The 17743-nt window shown below is 39.4% G+C and overlaps 2 protein-coding genes across 3 annotated transcripts in view; one reads left to right on the top strand and one right to left on the bottom strand.

Moving 5' to 3' along the window:
• Window positions 1-17743, bottom strand: part of adrb1 (adrenoceptor beta 1) — a 29608-nt gene that overhangs the window by 1290 nt on the left and 10575 nt on the right. The window contains exons 3-6 of the mRNA XM_077502266.1: window positions 13335-13454; window positions 9935-10139; window positions 7685-7844; window positions 622-756 (exon numbers count right to left, since the gene is read on the bottom strand). The gene's annotated coding sequence lies outside the window, so the exon portion shown is untranslated. The remainder of the gene's footprint in view (window positions 1-621; window positions 757-7684; window positions 7845-9934; window positions 10140-13334; window positions 13455-17743) is intronic.
• The window catches only part of ccdc186 (coiled-coil domain-containing protein 186), a 20118-nt gene extending 2375 nt beyond the window's left edge, over window positions 1-17743 (top strand). Inside the window, exons 3-16 of one of the 2 annotated variants that reach the window (XM_077502254.1) lie at window positions 681-807; window positions 1234-1362; window positions 2831-3043; window positions 3137-3256; window positions 3970-4074; window positions 4542-4640; window positions 5813-5899; window positions 5977-6119; window positions 7177-7432; window positions 7719-7908; window positions 9731-9811; window positions 9946-10168; window positions 13259-13478; window positions 14707-17743. In XM_077502254.1, the coding sequence (XP_077358380.1) occupies window positions 681-807; window positions 1234-1362; window positions 2831-3043; window positions 3137-3256; window positions 3970-4074; window positions 4542-4640; window positions 5813-5899; window positions 5977-6119; window positions 7177-7432; window positions 7719-7908; window positions 9731-9811; window positions 9946-10168; window positions 13259-13478; window positions 14707-14790 (2077 nt within the window). In that variant the 3' untranslated portion in view covers window positions 14791-17743. Of the gene's footprint in view, window positions 1-680; window positions 808-1233; window positions 1363-2830; window positions 3044-3136; window positions 3257-3969; window positions 4075-4541; window positions 4641-5812; window positions 5900-5976; window positions 6120-7176; window positions 7433-7718; window positions 7909-9730; window positions 9824-9945; window positions 10169-13258; window positions 13479-14706 lie in introns of both variants that reach the window. The other variant, XM_077502252.1, reaches the window with a different exon arrangement.

Raw genomic sequence — 17743 nt, 5'->3', positions numbered from 1 at the left:
TTTATCATGCTTTTAATTAATTTATTTTTAAATACATTTTTAGGTTTTCTGCCCTTCTATCAAATGTCTGATATTTTTGACAATTTTGGACATTGCAAATTTCTGCTTTTCTCCTTTTTTGGACGTGGCAATTTTTATTTTATTTTTTTTAACTTTTTTTCATTTTCAGGATTTCTTCTTTTGTTTGGAAATGTTATGGTTACTTTTTGAACATTTTCTTTCCTGACTGTTTTTTTTTTTTATTTAATTTTTGGCAATTTCATGGGAATGTTATGGTAATTTTCTGCTTTTTCAGACTGTTTTATGGTCATTTTTTGGACATTTTTAGATAATTTTAAAAACGTTTTCATCTACATTTCGTGTCTCAATCTGACAATTTCAAAACTTGGATATTTTGACTATTTAATTCCTTTTTTAATTCTAAATAATTAATTCATTTAAAGATAATCTAAAAAAATACAAATGTGAAAAAAAAAAAAAAAAGTCTAATAATAAATAAAAGTAGAGGGACGAAAGAGCCACATATGGCTCCAGAGCCGCAGGTTAAAGTGTCCTGACTTAAAGGAAAAAAAAAAAACATTCAAATGAATGCTATATTTTAAACAAAACAAAACCATTTACCTTCACATTCAAAGTTGTCGCATTTACATATCTTTAAGTCAAGCTGATGTGTTGTGAAGGTTGCTGGAGGAAAACAAGAGGCATCAGGACCTAATCTTGGGCATCTGTTCTGAGAAGGACAACATGAAGGAGGAGCTGAAAAAGAGAGCGGAGACCGAGAAGCAGCACATGAGTACTATCAGAAATGTTAGTGCCATTTTCTCATATTCCTCTTAGATGTCTATTCTCAATTTTTTATTTTCATTTCCCACAACATTCAGTGTTGGTGATAGTATTTGGTAGCCTTAGTGGTTTTATTTTTTATTATGTAATTGGAAAAAAAAAAACTGCATGTCTTGAAAGGCGTATCATATACCTGTTCTCCTCTTTGCTACACAAACTGTGTAGATTTTATCAGCACAAACAGATTGATGCTAATCACATCCCAGACAAAAAAGGGAGCAATTAAGGCCGACACAGGCCTGCCATGACAATAAAAGAATCAGATATCCCCCGCTTATTCTCTGCAGAGCGCGGCCGTTGTGTCGCAGGTTAGGTGTGGCCGGCGGCCTGACTCATTGCCCGACAACACGTTCGCCCTGTTTACCATCCCGTCTGTGTTTGTGCCGACAGTTAGAGGGCAGGGTTAAGGAGCTGCAGAGGGAGCTGAAGGAGACCCGGGACAAACTCGTACAGCAGGAACAGGCGGCTAAGGCTGGCCTGATGCAAATGCAGAAGGAGATGACCTACCGTCTGGAACAGGTGAAACAGGGATGCTATATTATGGCTCTTTGATAAATGAATCACGTTCGTCTGGCGCTTGGGCCAGTGTTAAACCTGCTTTTTGATACATTTGCCCCTTAGCTTCAAATAAATAGATAAATGTACTGATTTGGAAGTGGTTTTAGGAGTAATGAAACCAGTCATAACTTAAAGCTGAGTCATTATTTATACTGAATTTCTCAGACAATACTTCCTTCAAATTGGAGCCTCAGCCTTAAACTTTTTTTTTTTTCAAATTCAATTTCTGAAATACTGCGATTGGCAGGCAACCAATTCAGGGTGTACCCCGCCCACTGTCCATAGACAGCTGAGATATGCTCCTGCACCCCCCACAACCCTTGTGAGGAGCAAGCGGTTCAGAAAATGGGTGAATTTCTGAAATAGTTGTCCAATAATTTACCGGTAACATGATTTACTCTATACATTTACTTACAATGTCACAGATACCTCCATATCCACAATAGTGTGATGGTAAAGCACATGACTGGCATGTGGAAGGTTCTGGGTTCGATTCCCGCTTGAAACTCCTGAATGTTAATTCAGTTTTCTTTTTTTTAAATTAATCATCCAACTACAATTAATAATTAGTCATTTTCACGTAATTTATCTTTTGATTTACTTTATAAGAATTTCACATGCATTCATCTTTTATTAGCGTTCAGCATTCCAAAGCAATTTCTGCAAAAATTGCACTTTTTTTCTGGTTTATTATACTACTAATACCAATATGTCATGAGCAGATTTGTCATCGGTAAGCGGACAGTCGATTGTAAACAGCAAATGTCCGCATTAAAATAAAAGCTATTAAAATATCGTGCAATTTATTTTCTGTTAGGTCACAGTTTTGTTTTATTTTTGTTTTTTTACATTGTGCTTAACGTAAGCAACAAGAAAGGTGAGGTTTTAGCACGTCAAACTTGTTATTGGAAATAATCAACTGTAAAGCAAATAGGCATTTTTCATCCAGAACTGTGCACACTGCAGTTTGAGTTTTTTTTGTTGTTTTTTTTCCCTCTTCACACCCAATGAGTTTTAATTTCACCGTCCGTTGAACAATAACAGCTCGAGTAGCACCGCTTTTATCACATATTGCCTGCGAGGGGTTTAAAAAGTTGGCCATCTTAGGGGAAGAACGCTTCTTGTCACCTAGCAAACACTATCTTTGCTGTATAACAAGCACATCACAGCAAACGCCATGCGACGAATATGTGAACTGCTCGCTGCTGCGAGGAATGGACGCGCAGGTGTCAGACGAGTGGAATGGCAGTGAGACAAATGTTGATCAGATAAAGACAAGTGGGTCTAACTGGCAACAAGGCTTGATGGAGCCAATCAAATAAATCAGAATCACTTTTGTTGCCTTCGATCCAGATGGGGGGGGGGGGGGGGGGGGGGAAATCGTCTGAGCTACTGCTTGTATCTCAAAAAACATGCACTCTCCCTTCAGGCGAACAGGAAGCGTGACGAAGCACGCCAAGAAAAGGAGACCATGGTGATGAAATATGTCCGCGGGGAGAAGGAGGCGCTAGACCTGAGGCGGGACAAGGAGAGCTTGGAGAAGAAGCTGCGGGAGGCCACGAAGGAAGTGGACCGCCAGGCCCTGCGGGGGAACCAACTCGCTCAAGAGCGAGGCCGTCTGCAGCAGCTGTACGACGCCAAGGTCCTCCTTTCGTTTGGGAAATGATCACTTCCAGGAAGTCAAAGATGTTTGCTCCTGCAGTCATTGCATCGCAGTTTGCTTGGTTGTTCTCAGGAAGGCGAGTTCGGCCGGCTGACACGCGAGGTGGAAAAGTTGAAGGAGGATAACAACTCTCATCTGATCAAGGTCAAATGGGCACAGAACAAACTCAAGAGTGAGGCTGATGCCCACAAGGTAAGTGACTTACTAACATGTGCTTCAGCATTCCCACAATAATGTAGAGCATGAATGAGAAAACAACCTCCAATCTGTATATTTTCATCACCTGGTGAATATGCACATTTATGGAAATGAAATGTTATTTTTGAAAAGCAATCAAGATCATAAGCGTTCATGTTAATTAAATTGTCTCGACCTTTATTTTCAGGCAACATTTTTGAAATGTTGTTTTGATGTGTATTGTCTTGATTTAGATTCAGCCTCCTTGTTTATAAAAGGCGACCAAGTGTTTTGAAATTGCAGGAGCTGACAAAAGCACGATTAGTTGTGTATGTTTTTGATTGGCAATGAAATGGGCTGAAAATTACACAGTGATGAACCTGCAGGAAACGCGTCATTTAGGTCGGAGCTATTTCTTGATAATGACAGTTTTTTATTTTCAACTTCCCACAGGGAAAGGCAGCAGTAGATTCATCGTAACAGAGCAAACATCTCTCTCTGTGGGACAGTACATCCTCACCATAAAACACAAAAGATCGATAACCCATCATATCATTAAATTCAATTACAAGTTCAGACCCACAGTCCCGTTTTAGACTAACTAAATGATCGCTGAACCAATCTTTTTATGCGCGCCACTTCACAGAAGTGAATGAAATGAGAATGGACGTTTGCCAGAGCCTGTTCCTCAATGAATGAATCATGTTTCCATCTGTCTCTGTGCGCAGGAGTCGAAAGACAAGCTGAGGGACGTCACGTCCAAACTGACGCAAGCCAAAGAAGAGACGGAGCAGATCCGCAAGAACTGCCAGGACATGATCCGAACGTACCAGGTCGGAGAGACATTTTGTATTCTATTTATTTAGAAACGGGGCGAAACGCAATCTGTTCTGTGACGCTTGGGCGACCTTCCAACTGAATAATATTCCCAATTGAGCTTAATTAGACGTAGATTGTGTCCACGAGTTCAAAATGTCATAAAAGCTGTCCACTTTGAACATACTTAACTGTCTGATTTCATTTTCTTATTTTGTGAATATTAATTAAATGCAGTTTAAGTAAATAAATTATGCATTTTTACTTTGCGGTTTTCTATAAAATACCCGTGATTCCGAGTGAGAATAAGCAGTGTAGAAAACCGATGGGGTCATAGTTTAAATTATTTTCGCTGTAATTTCCACATGCGCCTTGTGGTGGTGGTAAAGAACTGCTTTCTTCTGCGTCATAATCGAACAATGGCGGTGAATACGAGGGCAAGACGATGAATGACACGGTCTTTTTGTTATTATTTGTCCTCCAGGAATCAGAAGAGATCAAATCCAATGAGCTGGATGCTAAACTGAGGGAGACCAAAGGAGAGCTTGCGAAACACAAGCAAGAACAAACGGACCAATTAGAGGTGAGACCGTTTTGTATACATAGAAATTAACACCTGATTAGACATTGGGTTATTTATTGCTGAAAAAACTGTTTATTTAATCACTTTCAGAGGCTTAATTGCCTTTGCAAGGAACAAGTGATACGCATGTGCACAAGCATGGACTTAATCCAAACACAATGGCCTGTTTTTGTTTGTTTTTTGTTTTTTCACCACCGTCATCATCCTTTCTAAGAGGAAGGACACTTTAAAAATAAATGGCCTAGAAATAATCAATATGAAGCAGAGCATCGGGACAGCAAGCCCAGAAGACATCACCCACTTCCTGTCTTTCCCGCCGCCTCGCTCATTTACCCCCAAAAAGCCTCAAATTGAAATGCATAAATAGAAAGCTCTTAAAGCGGCTGTTGTTTTCAGTTAGTCGTCAACGTTTCAATTTAAATGCGTCTCGCTACCTTTTGTCTTCCCAACCTTCGCATTTAATACAAACATTGCTTTTCCTTGATTTGATATTGGCTCCGTTTTGAGAAATATCTCCACTTCGTAATAAACAAGTCATCTAAAAAAACAAAAACAAAAAAAAAACGCTGAATTATTTTTTTTTTTACCTTTTATCATAGTTTGCTATGCTCAAGAGACAGTCATAAATTATACAAAACAAAATTCCATTAGCATTGAAATAAGCGCGCAAGTCACGAATTAACGGAGCAAATAGGAAATATATTTTGCTCCGTCTCATTTAGTGGCAGGTTGTCGTGGATACGGCGGCCCGCGCTAATAGCTTCTTGGAAAAGTTGACTCTCACCAGTCCCGTTAATGGCTTTGTTTAACAGATGAGACGAAACATCATTACACGTCGCTTTCATGTTCATAATGAGCAACGCCGCAACCGCACAAACAAATTCACTGATTTCGATGATGTGGATGTAGAATAAAAACAAAACGTGACGCTTTATTATACGAGAACTGCTCAATCTTATTGAGATGAATTTTTAGAATTGTGGAAAGCAATATGTAGTTTGACGTCACCAAGTCATTAGTGGTGTATTTACAGTTTCGTGTCTATATTTGTTTTTTTAAATAGATCATAAGATAATGTTTTTCTGTCCCCTTTCATTTCTTTTTTTAAAAGAATGAAATGTTGCCCTTCTTTTCATAAGACACTGACGCTGAGAGATTTGCGACTATTGCAGGTACATCGCGTGAAAGCCAAAGAGCTGGACGACCTGAAGAGGAGTTACAAGGAGAGCATGGATGAGCTGGACACTCTTCGCACCAAGGTTTGTGTCACGGAACTCGCCGCTCGGCTGCGTCATGCCGCCGCAACCGCCTCCAACCTGCTTGTCACGCTCTTCAGTTAAAGTGTCTGGAGGACGAACGCCCGCGCTGGGAGGACGAGCTGAGCAAGTACCGGGAGATCATCAACAGGCAGAAGGCCGAGATCGGGCGCCAGCGGGACGAGCTGAACAAGATGGCCGCGCTGCAGGAGCAGCATCAACGGTATCTGCGCAGCTCATGCGCTTATCTATGGAGGACCAAAACTGCCAAGATTAAAAATGAAGAAATAACTAAATAAATAAATATATGTGTTAGGGATGTAACAATATCCAAACATCATGATATGAAGGTCACAATACGATGATTATCACGATATTGTGGGAAGGTTGGCGATATAAGAAAAGGTCACAATATTATAAACAAAATTAGCTCGTACTAAAAAAAAACAACAATATTGTGCGTTTGTACGTAACAGCAATGCATATAAACAACCTACAATCTCTAATAACACTTAATATTGAGGCACTTACTTGCTAATGCAAGCACACATCGAGTTCCTCCACATATTGACTCCGTTTACAAGCATATTACGTGCCCCTTCATCTGATCATTAGTGTGGATTTTAAACATAGAAGGGCCAAAACATGCCTTATGAAAATTAAGCTGCACTAAAAAAAAAAATAGCCACCAGAGGGTGCTAGAACTGCACAAATGGAAATCAACCTGACTTTTTTGAACAGATTTGCTGCTTTGACTATCGTGACATGACGAAGACGATATGTTGCCCTGTAAGATCGAAATGTTATTTGAATGAGGGGGCGGCCCTAAGTGCATCTTGGGTTGGATTCTGCCGTTCAGTGGTCGAGAGAGCGGGTCAGGAAACAAGGAAGTCTCGCAAGTTTGCACGGAGAGCTTCGGCAATGGTCGACTATCTTGTCCACTGTCACCACAACTTGATGTTGAAGTTAGTTATTATTATTTATGGATTTATTTTTATTTTTTGATCTCATTTTTTTATTTCTTATATTTTTACTTTTATTTCTTTATGGTTATAATTTTTTGTTTTTATTTTTTTACATTTATTTTTGTATTTAATTTTTGATTTTTTTTTTAATATCCATTTTTATTATCACTTATTTATTTATTTTTATTGTTGGCAGTTTTGGTCCTCCATACTTATCAGCCTCTTGCCCTACTTCTCGGCTCATTTGAATAATTCACCTATTCCAATCAAAGCACACCTCTCTCCAGCTGATTATTTTAACGCGATGCGTCGCAGGGACCAGCAGGAGCTCGCGTCTCGATGCGACGAGGTCGACTCGCTCAACGGCCAGATGGCCGACCTCCAGCGGGACGTGCAGGGGAGCAGGGAGCGCGAGGCCGAGCTGCTGGGCTTCACCGAGAAGCTGAGCAGCAAGAACGCCCATTTGCAGTCGGAGAGCAACGCCCTGCAGTCCCAGCTGGATCAGCTCGGCGCCCGCTTCGCCGAGCTGCAAGCCAAGCTGGAGGAGACCAACAGCGCCCTGGACGACAAGGTTGGGAGCGCTCGCTAATGGATGATGATGAAGTAACACGTGGTGGGAACGGATGAAGCCACATGGCTGTTTAATGCTGCTTTGTTTTTCATTAGCATAACATCTGAACAGGTGCATCGTATAATAATAGTGATGTTTACTGCCAAGCCATTCTGGGGGAAACCACGAATGACGCTAATCTCAACATTAGTTCCACCTGCACAATCTAATGACTGTATCCAAAAGTGACCCCTGTTTTAGATTCACTGTTACCTCCTTCATTTGGTCTCTGTCCTCCATCTTGTAGTCGCGACGGCTCAAGCAGGAGGAGGTGCTGAGGCAGCAGGAGGTGCGCGGCCTGCAGGAGGAGAGGACGGCGCTGCAAGGCGAACTGAGCCCGCTCAAGACGCGAGTGGACGAGCTGAGGGACGAGCTGGTGACACAGAAGAGGAAACAGGCAGCCAACATCAAGGACCTGACAAAGCAGCTAACGCAAGGTCAGGAAACGACCTTGAGTTTTGCCTAATAAATAATAATAATGTCCGTTTATCTTGAACTCTTTGGATCCAGTGATACCTTACAGGGGACAACTTTTTATTTTTTTCCCATGCTGAGTGAGCCACTAAGAGCTAGAGTGGGCTAAATCCGTTTTTGTCATTTTTAATTTCGGTACAGAAATGAATGGAACATTTTTGAGGAAGAAAAGGTCAATGTTATTGCACGTTGTGATTTTTTTTAATGGGAGAAAAAAAAAAATTATTATTATTTTTTTTTTTAGAATGACGACATTTTTTTATTGAAAAATATTCATTTTTCCAAGAAAAAAGTAAGATTGTGAACAAAATTCTATTTTTCAAAGTTAAATTCAAAATATTATAGCAATATCAAAGTCGAATTTTAACGAGGGAAAATACTTTTAACAAATGATTTTACAAAAATACAACGTAATATTATGCCATTCATTCTAATTCAGACTTTTTTTTTTTTTTCCTCAACTATATTTGTGAAATAAACCTTTGTTCTTAAAAAAAAAAAAATACTTTCTTAGTTTCTTCATGCCTGTGATTATACATCAAAATCAAGGGCTGCTCGATTATGAAGAAAATATTAATCAGTTATTTTGGTAATAATTGAAATCATGATTAGGACGATCATTTCTTTTTTAGTACAAAACGTAAAAAATATTAAGGAAAAGAAAATCCCTGAAAAACTATCATTGTGCAAGTTCCTTTTGAATGAAACCAAATTTATTAAATGAGTTATTTAAAAATTTTAAAAAGGTGCAAATGTATAAATTTAAACAACTCAAACACAAAATTAGTATTGTTTTTTTAACGATTATGTTGATTTTGTAATTGTGGAGTGTAATAATAGAAATTATAATTAAATTTAAATTAAGATTAGATTTTTTTTTTTCTAATACTTATTTTGCAGACCACCTCAGCCATATCTCGTAATTTGAGAGCCTCTATGTGTTAAAAAGTTTCTTTTCTCACTCATTGGTCGACAGTGCAAAACGCCCCTGCTGACGCACGTCTTCGCTTTTGTTGCCAGCCGCTATCAAGAGCAAGGAATACTCCTGAGCGTGTTAACTCCTACTTGTTTCTCGAGTCACATACGCCAAGTTCAGCATCACGATCGTGTCTGTATGTGATGCGCATACATGCTGAGAAAGTAGTTCAGGTTTCCTTAAATTAAGGCAGCCTGTGATCATTCTGCGTAGTTTGTTGAGCTGGATGACAACTTTCTAATCTTTCTCAAGTCTTTTTTTTTTTTTTTTTTTTCCTCCCCCGCAAGCCTTTCTGAGCTTAGTATGCACTCTTTCTCAACTTGCATTAGAGCAGAGCATCAATTTAAATTGAAGGATTTGAAACGCACATGATTGAAGTGTGTTATGAATAATGAATGCAGTGACGTGAAGGTAATTTGGTGAGAAATAAAATAAATAAATAAAAATGTTCAGGTTCAGACGGAAATAGATTGATGCCTAGAGTGGTAATCAGTAGAGTGCAGACCTCCTCGAAGGCTCAACAATCCTCTTTTGATTAGTACAAAATTGCCCTGCTGTTGCACTCCATTGTTCACGCCGCCATTATATTGCATTTCTTTGAAAGCATTTTTTTTTTAAGTTCTGTGACTATGCTTGTAACTTGAATTGAAGTGATGACAAATATACCTGAAATACATTATATAGGCCTCTCTATGTTGCGATAAAGCTCACAAAATGATGCTAAATTTAGTCATTTGGGTTTTTTATATGACTTATTAATTTATTACACTAAGAAATATTAATTTTCCCCCTCCTTTCCGTTGTCGCAGCTCGAAAGCGACTGGAGCAGGTCGAGAACGGCGGCTGCGACCGCGACGGCGGCAGCATGGGCAGCCGATCGAGTTCCTCAGGTGCTTCACCTGGTTTGTCACACATCCTTTCATCGCACCACGTGCCATTCAAGAAGTTTCATCATGAAGTCCCAATACTATTTTTTATTTTGTGACGATTCACTTCAATTAATTAGCCGTTACCTCTCCACAAGGCTCGTTGAACGTGCGCCACGGGGGCGCCGGCGAGGAGCGCTCGCCGGAGAGCCACTCGGGTCCCTCGGTGGTGGTGGCGGACAGCTTCCCGGAAGTGGACAAGGCCGTGCTGGTGGAGCGCATCGTCCGGCTGCAGAAGGCGCTGGCCCGCAAGCAGGAGAAAATCGAGTTCATGGAGGATCACATCAAGCAGCTGGTGGAGGAGATCCGGAAAAAGACCAAGTGAGTGTCAAAGGAAGGATGGGACAATCGATGGATTGGGAGTGAGTGACATTTGTTTAGTTACCATAATATATGGAGCAGATGTTATGCTATATCATATAGTGTTAAGAAAGAAGATCTTTGTGATAAAAGTTTTTAGGAGATACATTCTACTCCATTTTTCCTTCTGTTCAGAATCATCAGTGGCGGGCAAACAGATTGGCAAGTTTGTAGATGAGGTTGGGAAAAAAATGAATTTATTACAAATAAAATATGTAAAATTGTTTATAAAGTGCATTTATTTTGCAATGTTTCATTTATGGGTTTCAATTAGTCACCTGATTTTGAGGATCTGCCGATACCAAGTCCCGATCCGATTCAGTGGCAAAGTATTAAGGAGGGTGGGAAAAGTGCATCCAAATTTTTTCTATTTTTTATTTTTATTTTTTTATTTGACCAAAACCATCCCAATAATTGTGTTGGGTACCATCAGAAGTGCATGTGAGTTATGCTGACAAATAATTTCATGTAGCCATAGGTTTCTTTGACGAATACCATTTAGAAATAAACATGAATAAATGCATTCTAATCAACCAATGCAACTCTCTTGCGATGCACAGCAAATCAATCCCCTCCTGATTGGCACTTTGATTGACCTTGAAGGACAGCATATGCTGAGACGCATTGACGAAATGACGCTCACACAGACGCTTCCAAATTCTTACCTATGCGTCATGCCGTGCGCCAACATTCATTAAAAGCTATTTATAGCCGAGCTGCGGGCGTGGGGGAGCCTACGAATGAATTAGCATGCATCTTCGGTGATTCAAATTCACGGCCGTGGCCTCGGAAAATAAAAAAAAATAAAAAGTGTGTGAAGGACGTCGGCACAATCGCACCCGAGTGGACCGCTGCCAAGACGGGGGGGGGGGGGAGTTCCCCTCCCCTCCCCTAATCGGCTCTCAAAGCTGTCACCACGAAATCCATTTCGGTGTAATGAGCAAATCCATTGAGTGAAATCCATTGATTAGCAAATGGTCTATGAAAAGAGTCCACTGAGGTGCTGTATCAGATTGGCTCTCGGCAAACAGTCGTCAATTGCCGTTTTGGCTCAACCTACATTACAATTCAGGACAGATCCCACGTTCGGCCGGCTAAAAATAGCTTTGTAAGAATTGTCAGTTGAGTGGCAAGGAGGGACGTGGGAGCGGGGTGTTGCTCTTTCCAAAGAATGGATACCACTTTGCCCTTCTTTTTTCTTTTTTTTTTGTTTCCCCTCCAGGACAACTTGTCTGAAAATTTAAAGTTGGGTTGTAGGTAGTGATGTGACTATTAAATATTTATAGCTATCAATTGACTAATCGGATTCATTTTAATTTTGCGTTTATATGTGTTAAAATTAAGATTTTTACCCCTGATTACTCTTTATTAACCATTGATTGGTGTTTATTTCATACTTCATATTCATATAGTAATCCATCCATCCATCCATCCATTTTCTTGACCGCTTATTCCTCACAAGGGTCGCGGGGGCTGCTGGCGCCTATCTCAGCTGGCTCTGGGCAGTAGGCGGGGGACACCCTGGACTGGTTGCCAACCAATCGCAGGGCACACAGAGACAAACAACCATCCACACTCACACGCACACCTAGGGACAATTCGGAGCGCCCAATTAACCTGCCATGCATGTCTTTGGAATGTGGGAGGAGACCGGAGTACCCGGAGAAGACCCACGCGGGCACGGGGAGAACATGCAAACTCCACCCAGGAAGGTCCGAGCCTGGACTCGAACCGGAGACTCATATAGTAATAAAAAAATAAAAAAAAGTGGGGGGTGGGATTGATGTTGTAGTATGTTACCCATTCAGCCATTGTTTTCCTAAGCAAAAAACAAGATTACAAAAGTCTTATTTTGATTCAAGTTACAGAAGATAATCGGTCTTCTTTCATGAAGGACTACAGAAATCAGTCAACAATTACTGTTGATATGCTGAAATCAGAGGGTTTGGACAATTTTAAATACAAAATATAATGACTCCAAACAATTACTCAATTCTTAAAATAGTTGTCGATTAATTTGTTAATCGTTTAATTTTGACAGCTCTAAGTGTAGGTTTAATAATGGAGGCTGGATATTGATTGACAAGGTGAAGATGGCTGAAATATGCCACCATGTTTATTTACTCCACTGCAATAAGTGCAAATATTGTTGCACACACATTTTTCAATTATTTTAGCAATTTTTAAACTTTTTTTTTTTTTTTTGCCGGCGCCATCAACATGCATCTGCGTCTATAATTTTTGTCTTTTTTTGTTTTTACTAAACGTACTCGTGATGGAACTGGGGTTCAAATATGGAAGTCTGGTGTCAGGTAAGTCCTTTTCTGGCGGGGTCTTTTTTTTTTTTAAATAAATGTGATCTCGCCTAGAGTGCTTTCAAACATTCAGTATAGTTGTCATGTGTTTCTAGTCTTTTAGATTGATCTTCTGGTTAGTATGCAAAAGGGAAAAGACTAATTAAAGGAGGAATGCATGTAATAAGATATTTGCGACGATATCCTCCGATATCATCGCTTGTTTGCAGTCAGCATTTTTATTATCTTGTAGGTGAAACGCTGACTCCACATTTTTTGTGCGGCTCTAGCTCTCGCTGCCCAAAATGAGCTTTGGTTATTTCAAAATATCAACGGATGCTTTTCTGTCACATAATTTGGGCAGTAAAATGGTTTTTTTTCAAGTCAATTTATCAAATTTTATTTTTTTATAACTGTTATGAGGCCGAGGTGTAATTTTGTACTGAAACTTTTTTTTTTTTTTTTTAGCAATATCTGGCCATGTCTTTGATATAAATACATCCATGTCCTAAAACGGATATTTAATAAACGCTGCAACATCTTTTTAAAAAGCCACTTGAGCAGTTAATCGATCCCCTTGACATCCAGGATATCGATTTAATGCCGGAAGAGCTTTCCATCACACCATTTGAGCATTTATTCGATATCCTCCGTCCTCTTTTGTCCTCACGAGTGCGATAACGTTGCCGTTGGACAAACAGTACTTTGCGCGTGGGCCTTAAAATGGATGTCAAACTCTTCTCTCTCCCCTGCGCAGAATCATACAGAGCTACGTGCTAAGGGAAGAGTCGGGGGCCCTGTCGTCGGAGGCGTCGGACTTCAACAAGGCTCACCTGAGTCGCCGGGGGGGCATCATGGCCTCGCTGTACACGTCGCACCCGGCGGACAGCGGGCTCACGCTGGACTTGTCGCTGGAGATCAACAGGAAGCTGCAGGCGGTGCTGGAAGACACACTGTTGAAGAATATCACTCTCAAGGTACGTTCAATTAGTCTGGATTGCAACAACAATGTAGTCGCTAATGTAATGAAGCTGTAAAATTGCCAATTTATTATGATTAATGATTAAAGGGGAGGATGTGATGCCAGCATGGATTGTCGAGTGGGGCTTGTTCGGGAGAACTGACATGCCCCGGAGCCATATTATTTCATTAGTGTTAAATTTGTGGTGCCATTGTGTTTAAAAAATAAATAATAATAATGATACTATATTTGGATGTACAGGGTTTCCACTATTATTGCTCTGAAAAATTCATTATTATTATTTATTTATTTATTCTGGACTTGAAGTTGCTGAAAAAGCTTTTTTCCCCTCACTTTTTTTCCTCCACTTTAAAATCACACATAATTACACAAAGTTGTGGCATATATAATTTTTTTTTTTGTAGAATTTCTTTGGGTGGGTCAACATGAGGGATTTAACACACACATTAGTAGGACTGCTCAATTATGAAGACAATATTCATCACAATTGGTAATAATTGAAATCACGATTAGGATAATCAAGTTTGGTTTTTTTTTGTACAAAACAAGAATATGTTTAAGCATGTAAAAAATATTAAGACAAATTTGTGGTGCCGAAATTGACCATATTTGGATATACAGCAGTCCCTGGTTATAATGCGGTTCACTTTTCACGATCTCACTGCTTCGCAGATTTTTTTTTTTTAGTGCAATTTTGCATACAACATGTAAATGCCTCTAAACTGTGTGGTGAGGGGTTTTAGAGCCTTAAAACGTTTTTTTATAATAAATGTAAAACATAAAGCTAACTACTTTGCGGATTTCATTTATGGCGGGTATTTTTTGGAAGCTAACACCAGCGGAAAATGAGGGAACACTGTACAGGGTTTCCACCTTACAATGACTATAACTAGAGCTGTCAAAATTAATCAACAACTATTATAATAATTTGTTGTTAATTTAAAATTGTCCAAATCCTCTAATTTCAGCATATCAAACCGGAACGTCAACACCGCCCCCCCCCCCTTTTTTTTAATCACTATTATGAATACAAAGTATGGAATAAACACCAACCACTAGTTAAGAAAGAGTAATCAGGGGAAAAAAGGTTGTTGTTTTTTTTTTTAGTACATTTTAATGCAAAATTGGAATCTGATTAATCGATTATTGAATAATCTATAGATTCATCGATTTCTAAAAATATTTGATAGTCCAAACTGACTTTCGGGCTTTGCATTTTCCAGGAGAGCCTTCAGACGTTGGGCGCAGAGATCGAGAAGCTGATAAAACAGCAGCGAGAGCCCGTCGACGGAGCGAGGAGGAAGTAAGTGAAGGACCACTAAAGGACTATTTGAAGGACGGTCTTTTTCAAATGGACGCTCATCTTGAATCCAACACATGAAGGACTCGCGCAAATGTGCCAGTAGCATCCTTTTGGAGACCACCTCCTCTTCCGTCTTCTTCCCGTCACCTTCCGACTTACTTGAATTGTTCTGTCAACTTTTGCACCCGTTTGGGTACAACGCAGTTTCCTCGCCGTGCGCCATGTCGCGATTCCTCCTCGAGAGGCCGTCGTACCGAATGTAAAGGAAATGGACCAAAATGTGTGGCGGTGTTTGTCTCCAGGTTCTCTTTTCAACAACGCCATCCACCAAGTAAACCTCAATGCCAAAATGTTTTTGTTTTTTTTGGAGAAGTTGAAAAGCTGCTTGCCCGACCGACCCCGTAAAAACGTAGCACTCCATATGTGAAGCGGCAGCCATTTTGTGACGCGGTGGTACACGTTTGCAAGCATCTTACCCAAAAGCTCTTTAAAATGGAAGTACATGTATAAAATGCCAGTCTGAATGTGATTTATTTTAAATATATATGTATATTTTTTTGTTGCATTATAATTTTAGTCTGATCGTTCCTGGCATTTTTTTTAATGCTTTGTTTTCTTGATTAAGATATTTTAGAACACTGCTGTTAATTTAAATCGACTTTGGAAGAATCACCGCAAACATTTTTGCTTTTTCCTCACGAGTTAATTTCAATCACATCTGGTGCAAGTACTGATTTTTTTTTTTTTTTATTGAAATCAAAAGCAATACTTTTCACCAAAAGTAGAATTTTTTTCCTCTTAATATTTGCACGCAATTCAAATCAAAAGCACGATTTTCCTCCCCCACAAAAACACAACTGAGTTTTGCTAGTTAGACACAACAAGGCAACTTCTTGATTTCAGTTGAACTCTATTTTTTACATGTCCTGTTTTCTCCATTTTGTTCCAAATAAAATGGATTAAGATTACAAGACAATAAATTCACTAATATTGCAGTAGTTCAACAGTACAAAAATGTAATGAGGTCATTGGTTATGTGGAAAGTAAAACGCTTCCATTTTTTTTTTTCCCCCAAGAAGTTTAACCAAAAGAGTGGAGACATTTCAGTCCAAGTGGTGCCTTGAGTTACAAGCACCTTTCCCCCAACACACAAAAATAAAAATAATGGAAGCTCTTATCTCAAGGCACCGCTACGCATATAAATAAGAGATGGGCAAGTACCGATACTTGCCATAGTTTAAGGTATCGGGTACTCATGGAGACTGCCGATACAAGCCACTAATCTTGAAAGGGGGGGAAAAATTATATTATAATGATATTATAGTAAGTCGTCAGCAGGAGTTGGCGAATCATCGTCTGCATTAGAAAAAGTTATGTTCACAATTTTTTGTTGTGTTAAATTAAATTTTATATATCAAAAGTACTGGAGGTATCAGTACTCCATATCGGTGAGGACTCATCCTGGTATCGGTCAGAATTATTTTTTTTGGACAGCAAGTTGCTTCAAACTTTTCTTCTCACTAAATCCACTTTAAAATCATTTTTAAGTAAGGTGTTTATTTCTTGTAGAATTCATTGGGGTGCGTCACCATGAGGGATTTAACACACACATTAGAGTTGCTCGATTATCAAGAAAATATTCATCACAATTAATTTGGTAGTAATTGAAATAACGATTAGGACAATCATTTGGGTTTTTTTTTTTTGGTACAAAACAAGAAAATGTTTAATGTAAAAAAAATATTAAGACAAATACATTTCTTTGAAACATTGTAAGAAAAGTTATTTTTGGACCAAACAAGATTTATTAATTTAGTCATTTTAACATTTAAAAAAAAGGTGCAAATTACAAATTTAAACAAATCAGAATTAGTGTTAATATTTTTCTATTTCGATGAATTGCCCCAACATACATTGTTTTGAATGTAAATTAATGCTGAACATTTTTTGTTTAATAGGGAAATATCTTAAATGTTGAGGTATTCTTGTCATTGTCTTTCTTGCATCTCCTGTTTGTTTGCTGCAAAACGTACACAAATTTATCCAGGGACAAAGTGCAATTGTGTGTCCTTCCTTTTTTTTAACTTTTGCTCTTCCGGGCCCAACCAACGTCTGCGCATACATATTTTATTTTTATTTTTTTTGCTCGCCTTTTTTCTTCGACTGCAGCGAACGTTTGGTTTCCTCCTCACGTCCGCTTGCTCGACCCGTCCGCTCTTATTGGCTCGGACCGCGTCGACTTTGATGATTGTTCCGTTCGGCGGCGTAATCGCTCTTTGCTTTTAGGTCACACGCGCGCATCCCAGATGAAGGGAACGACGAGCGGTCGATACAAAAGGTCCTTTTATTTGATCCCGTCTCACGCGGCGCCGCATAAAACTGCGTCAGGGTGCGAGCCCCCTGAGCTGTCGTGTTTTGGAGAAAATAATGATGATAATGTAAACATAATACACTCTCACGTTGATATCCCGCAAAGTAGCCGGAACAGCGGAATTTATGCGCCGGTGCCTTTTATACAGAACCCAGCGAAGCGGGTTATTGCCACTTTCACGCGCTGAAATCGGGTAATTTGATGTGTGACGACATTGGCAACAACAATGATTTCAACATGTGGAGGAGAGTGTGTTTGAGTGAGTATATGAAAGAGTGAGAGAGAGAATCAAATCCTTAAGGCTATGTATGACAAACAGCGTGAAAGGGGCTTAGCTGGGATCCCCGCCCCTCTAATGAAACATGATTAGGGTAGCTTTGAACTGACGCCTGCAAAATGTGATTTATTATTGCTTTTGTTTTTCCATCAGTTCAAATCAATATTTTTGTTCTGTGCAATGATTTCCGTGGGCTCTGTCAGTGTGGAATATTCAAACTGTGATTCTAATATATACTTGTAGATACATTTGTAAATAGCGGATGATGTGTATATACAAGGGAATAAAATGACACGAGTCTTAACCTTC

This window comes from Festucalex cinctus, chromosome 17 (genome assembly GCF_051991245.1).
Source record: "Festucalex cinctus isolate MCC-2025b chromosome 17, RoL_Fcin_1.0, whole genome shotgun sequence".
In the NCBI taxonomy this organism is placed as follows: Eukaryota; Metazoa; Chordata; class Actinopteri; order Syngnathiformes; family Syngnathidae; genus Festucalex; species Festucalex cinctus.
This window is presented reverse-complemented; position numbering and strand designations above follow the sequence as displayed.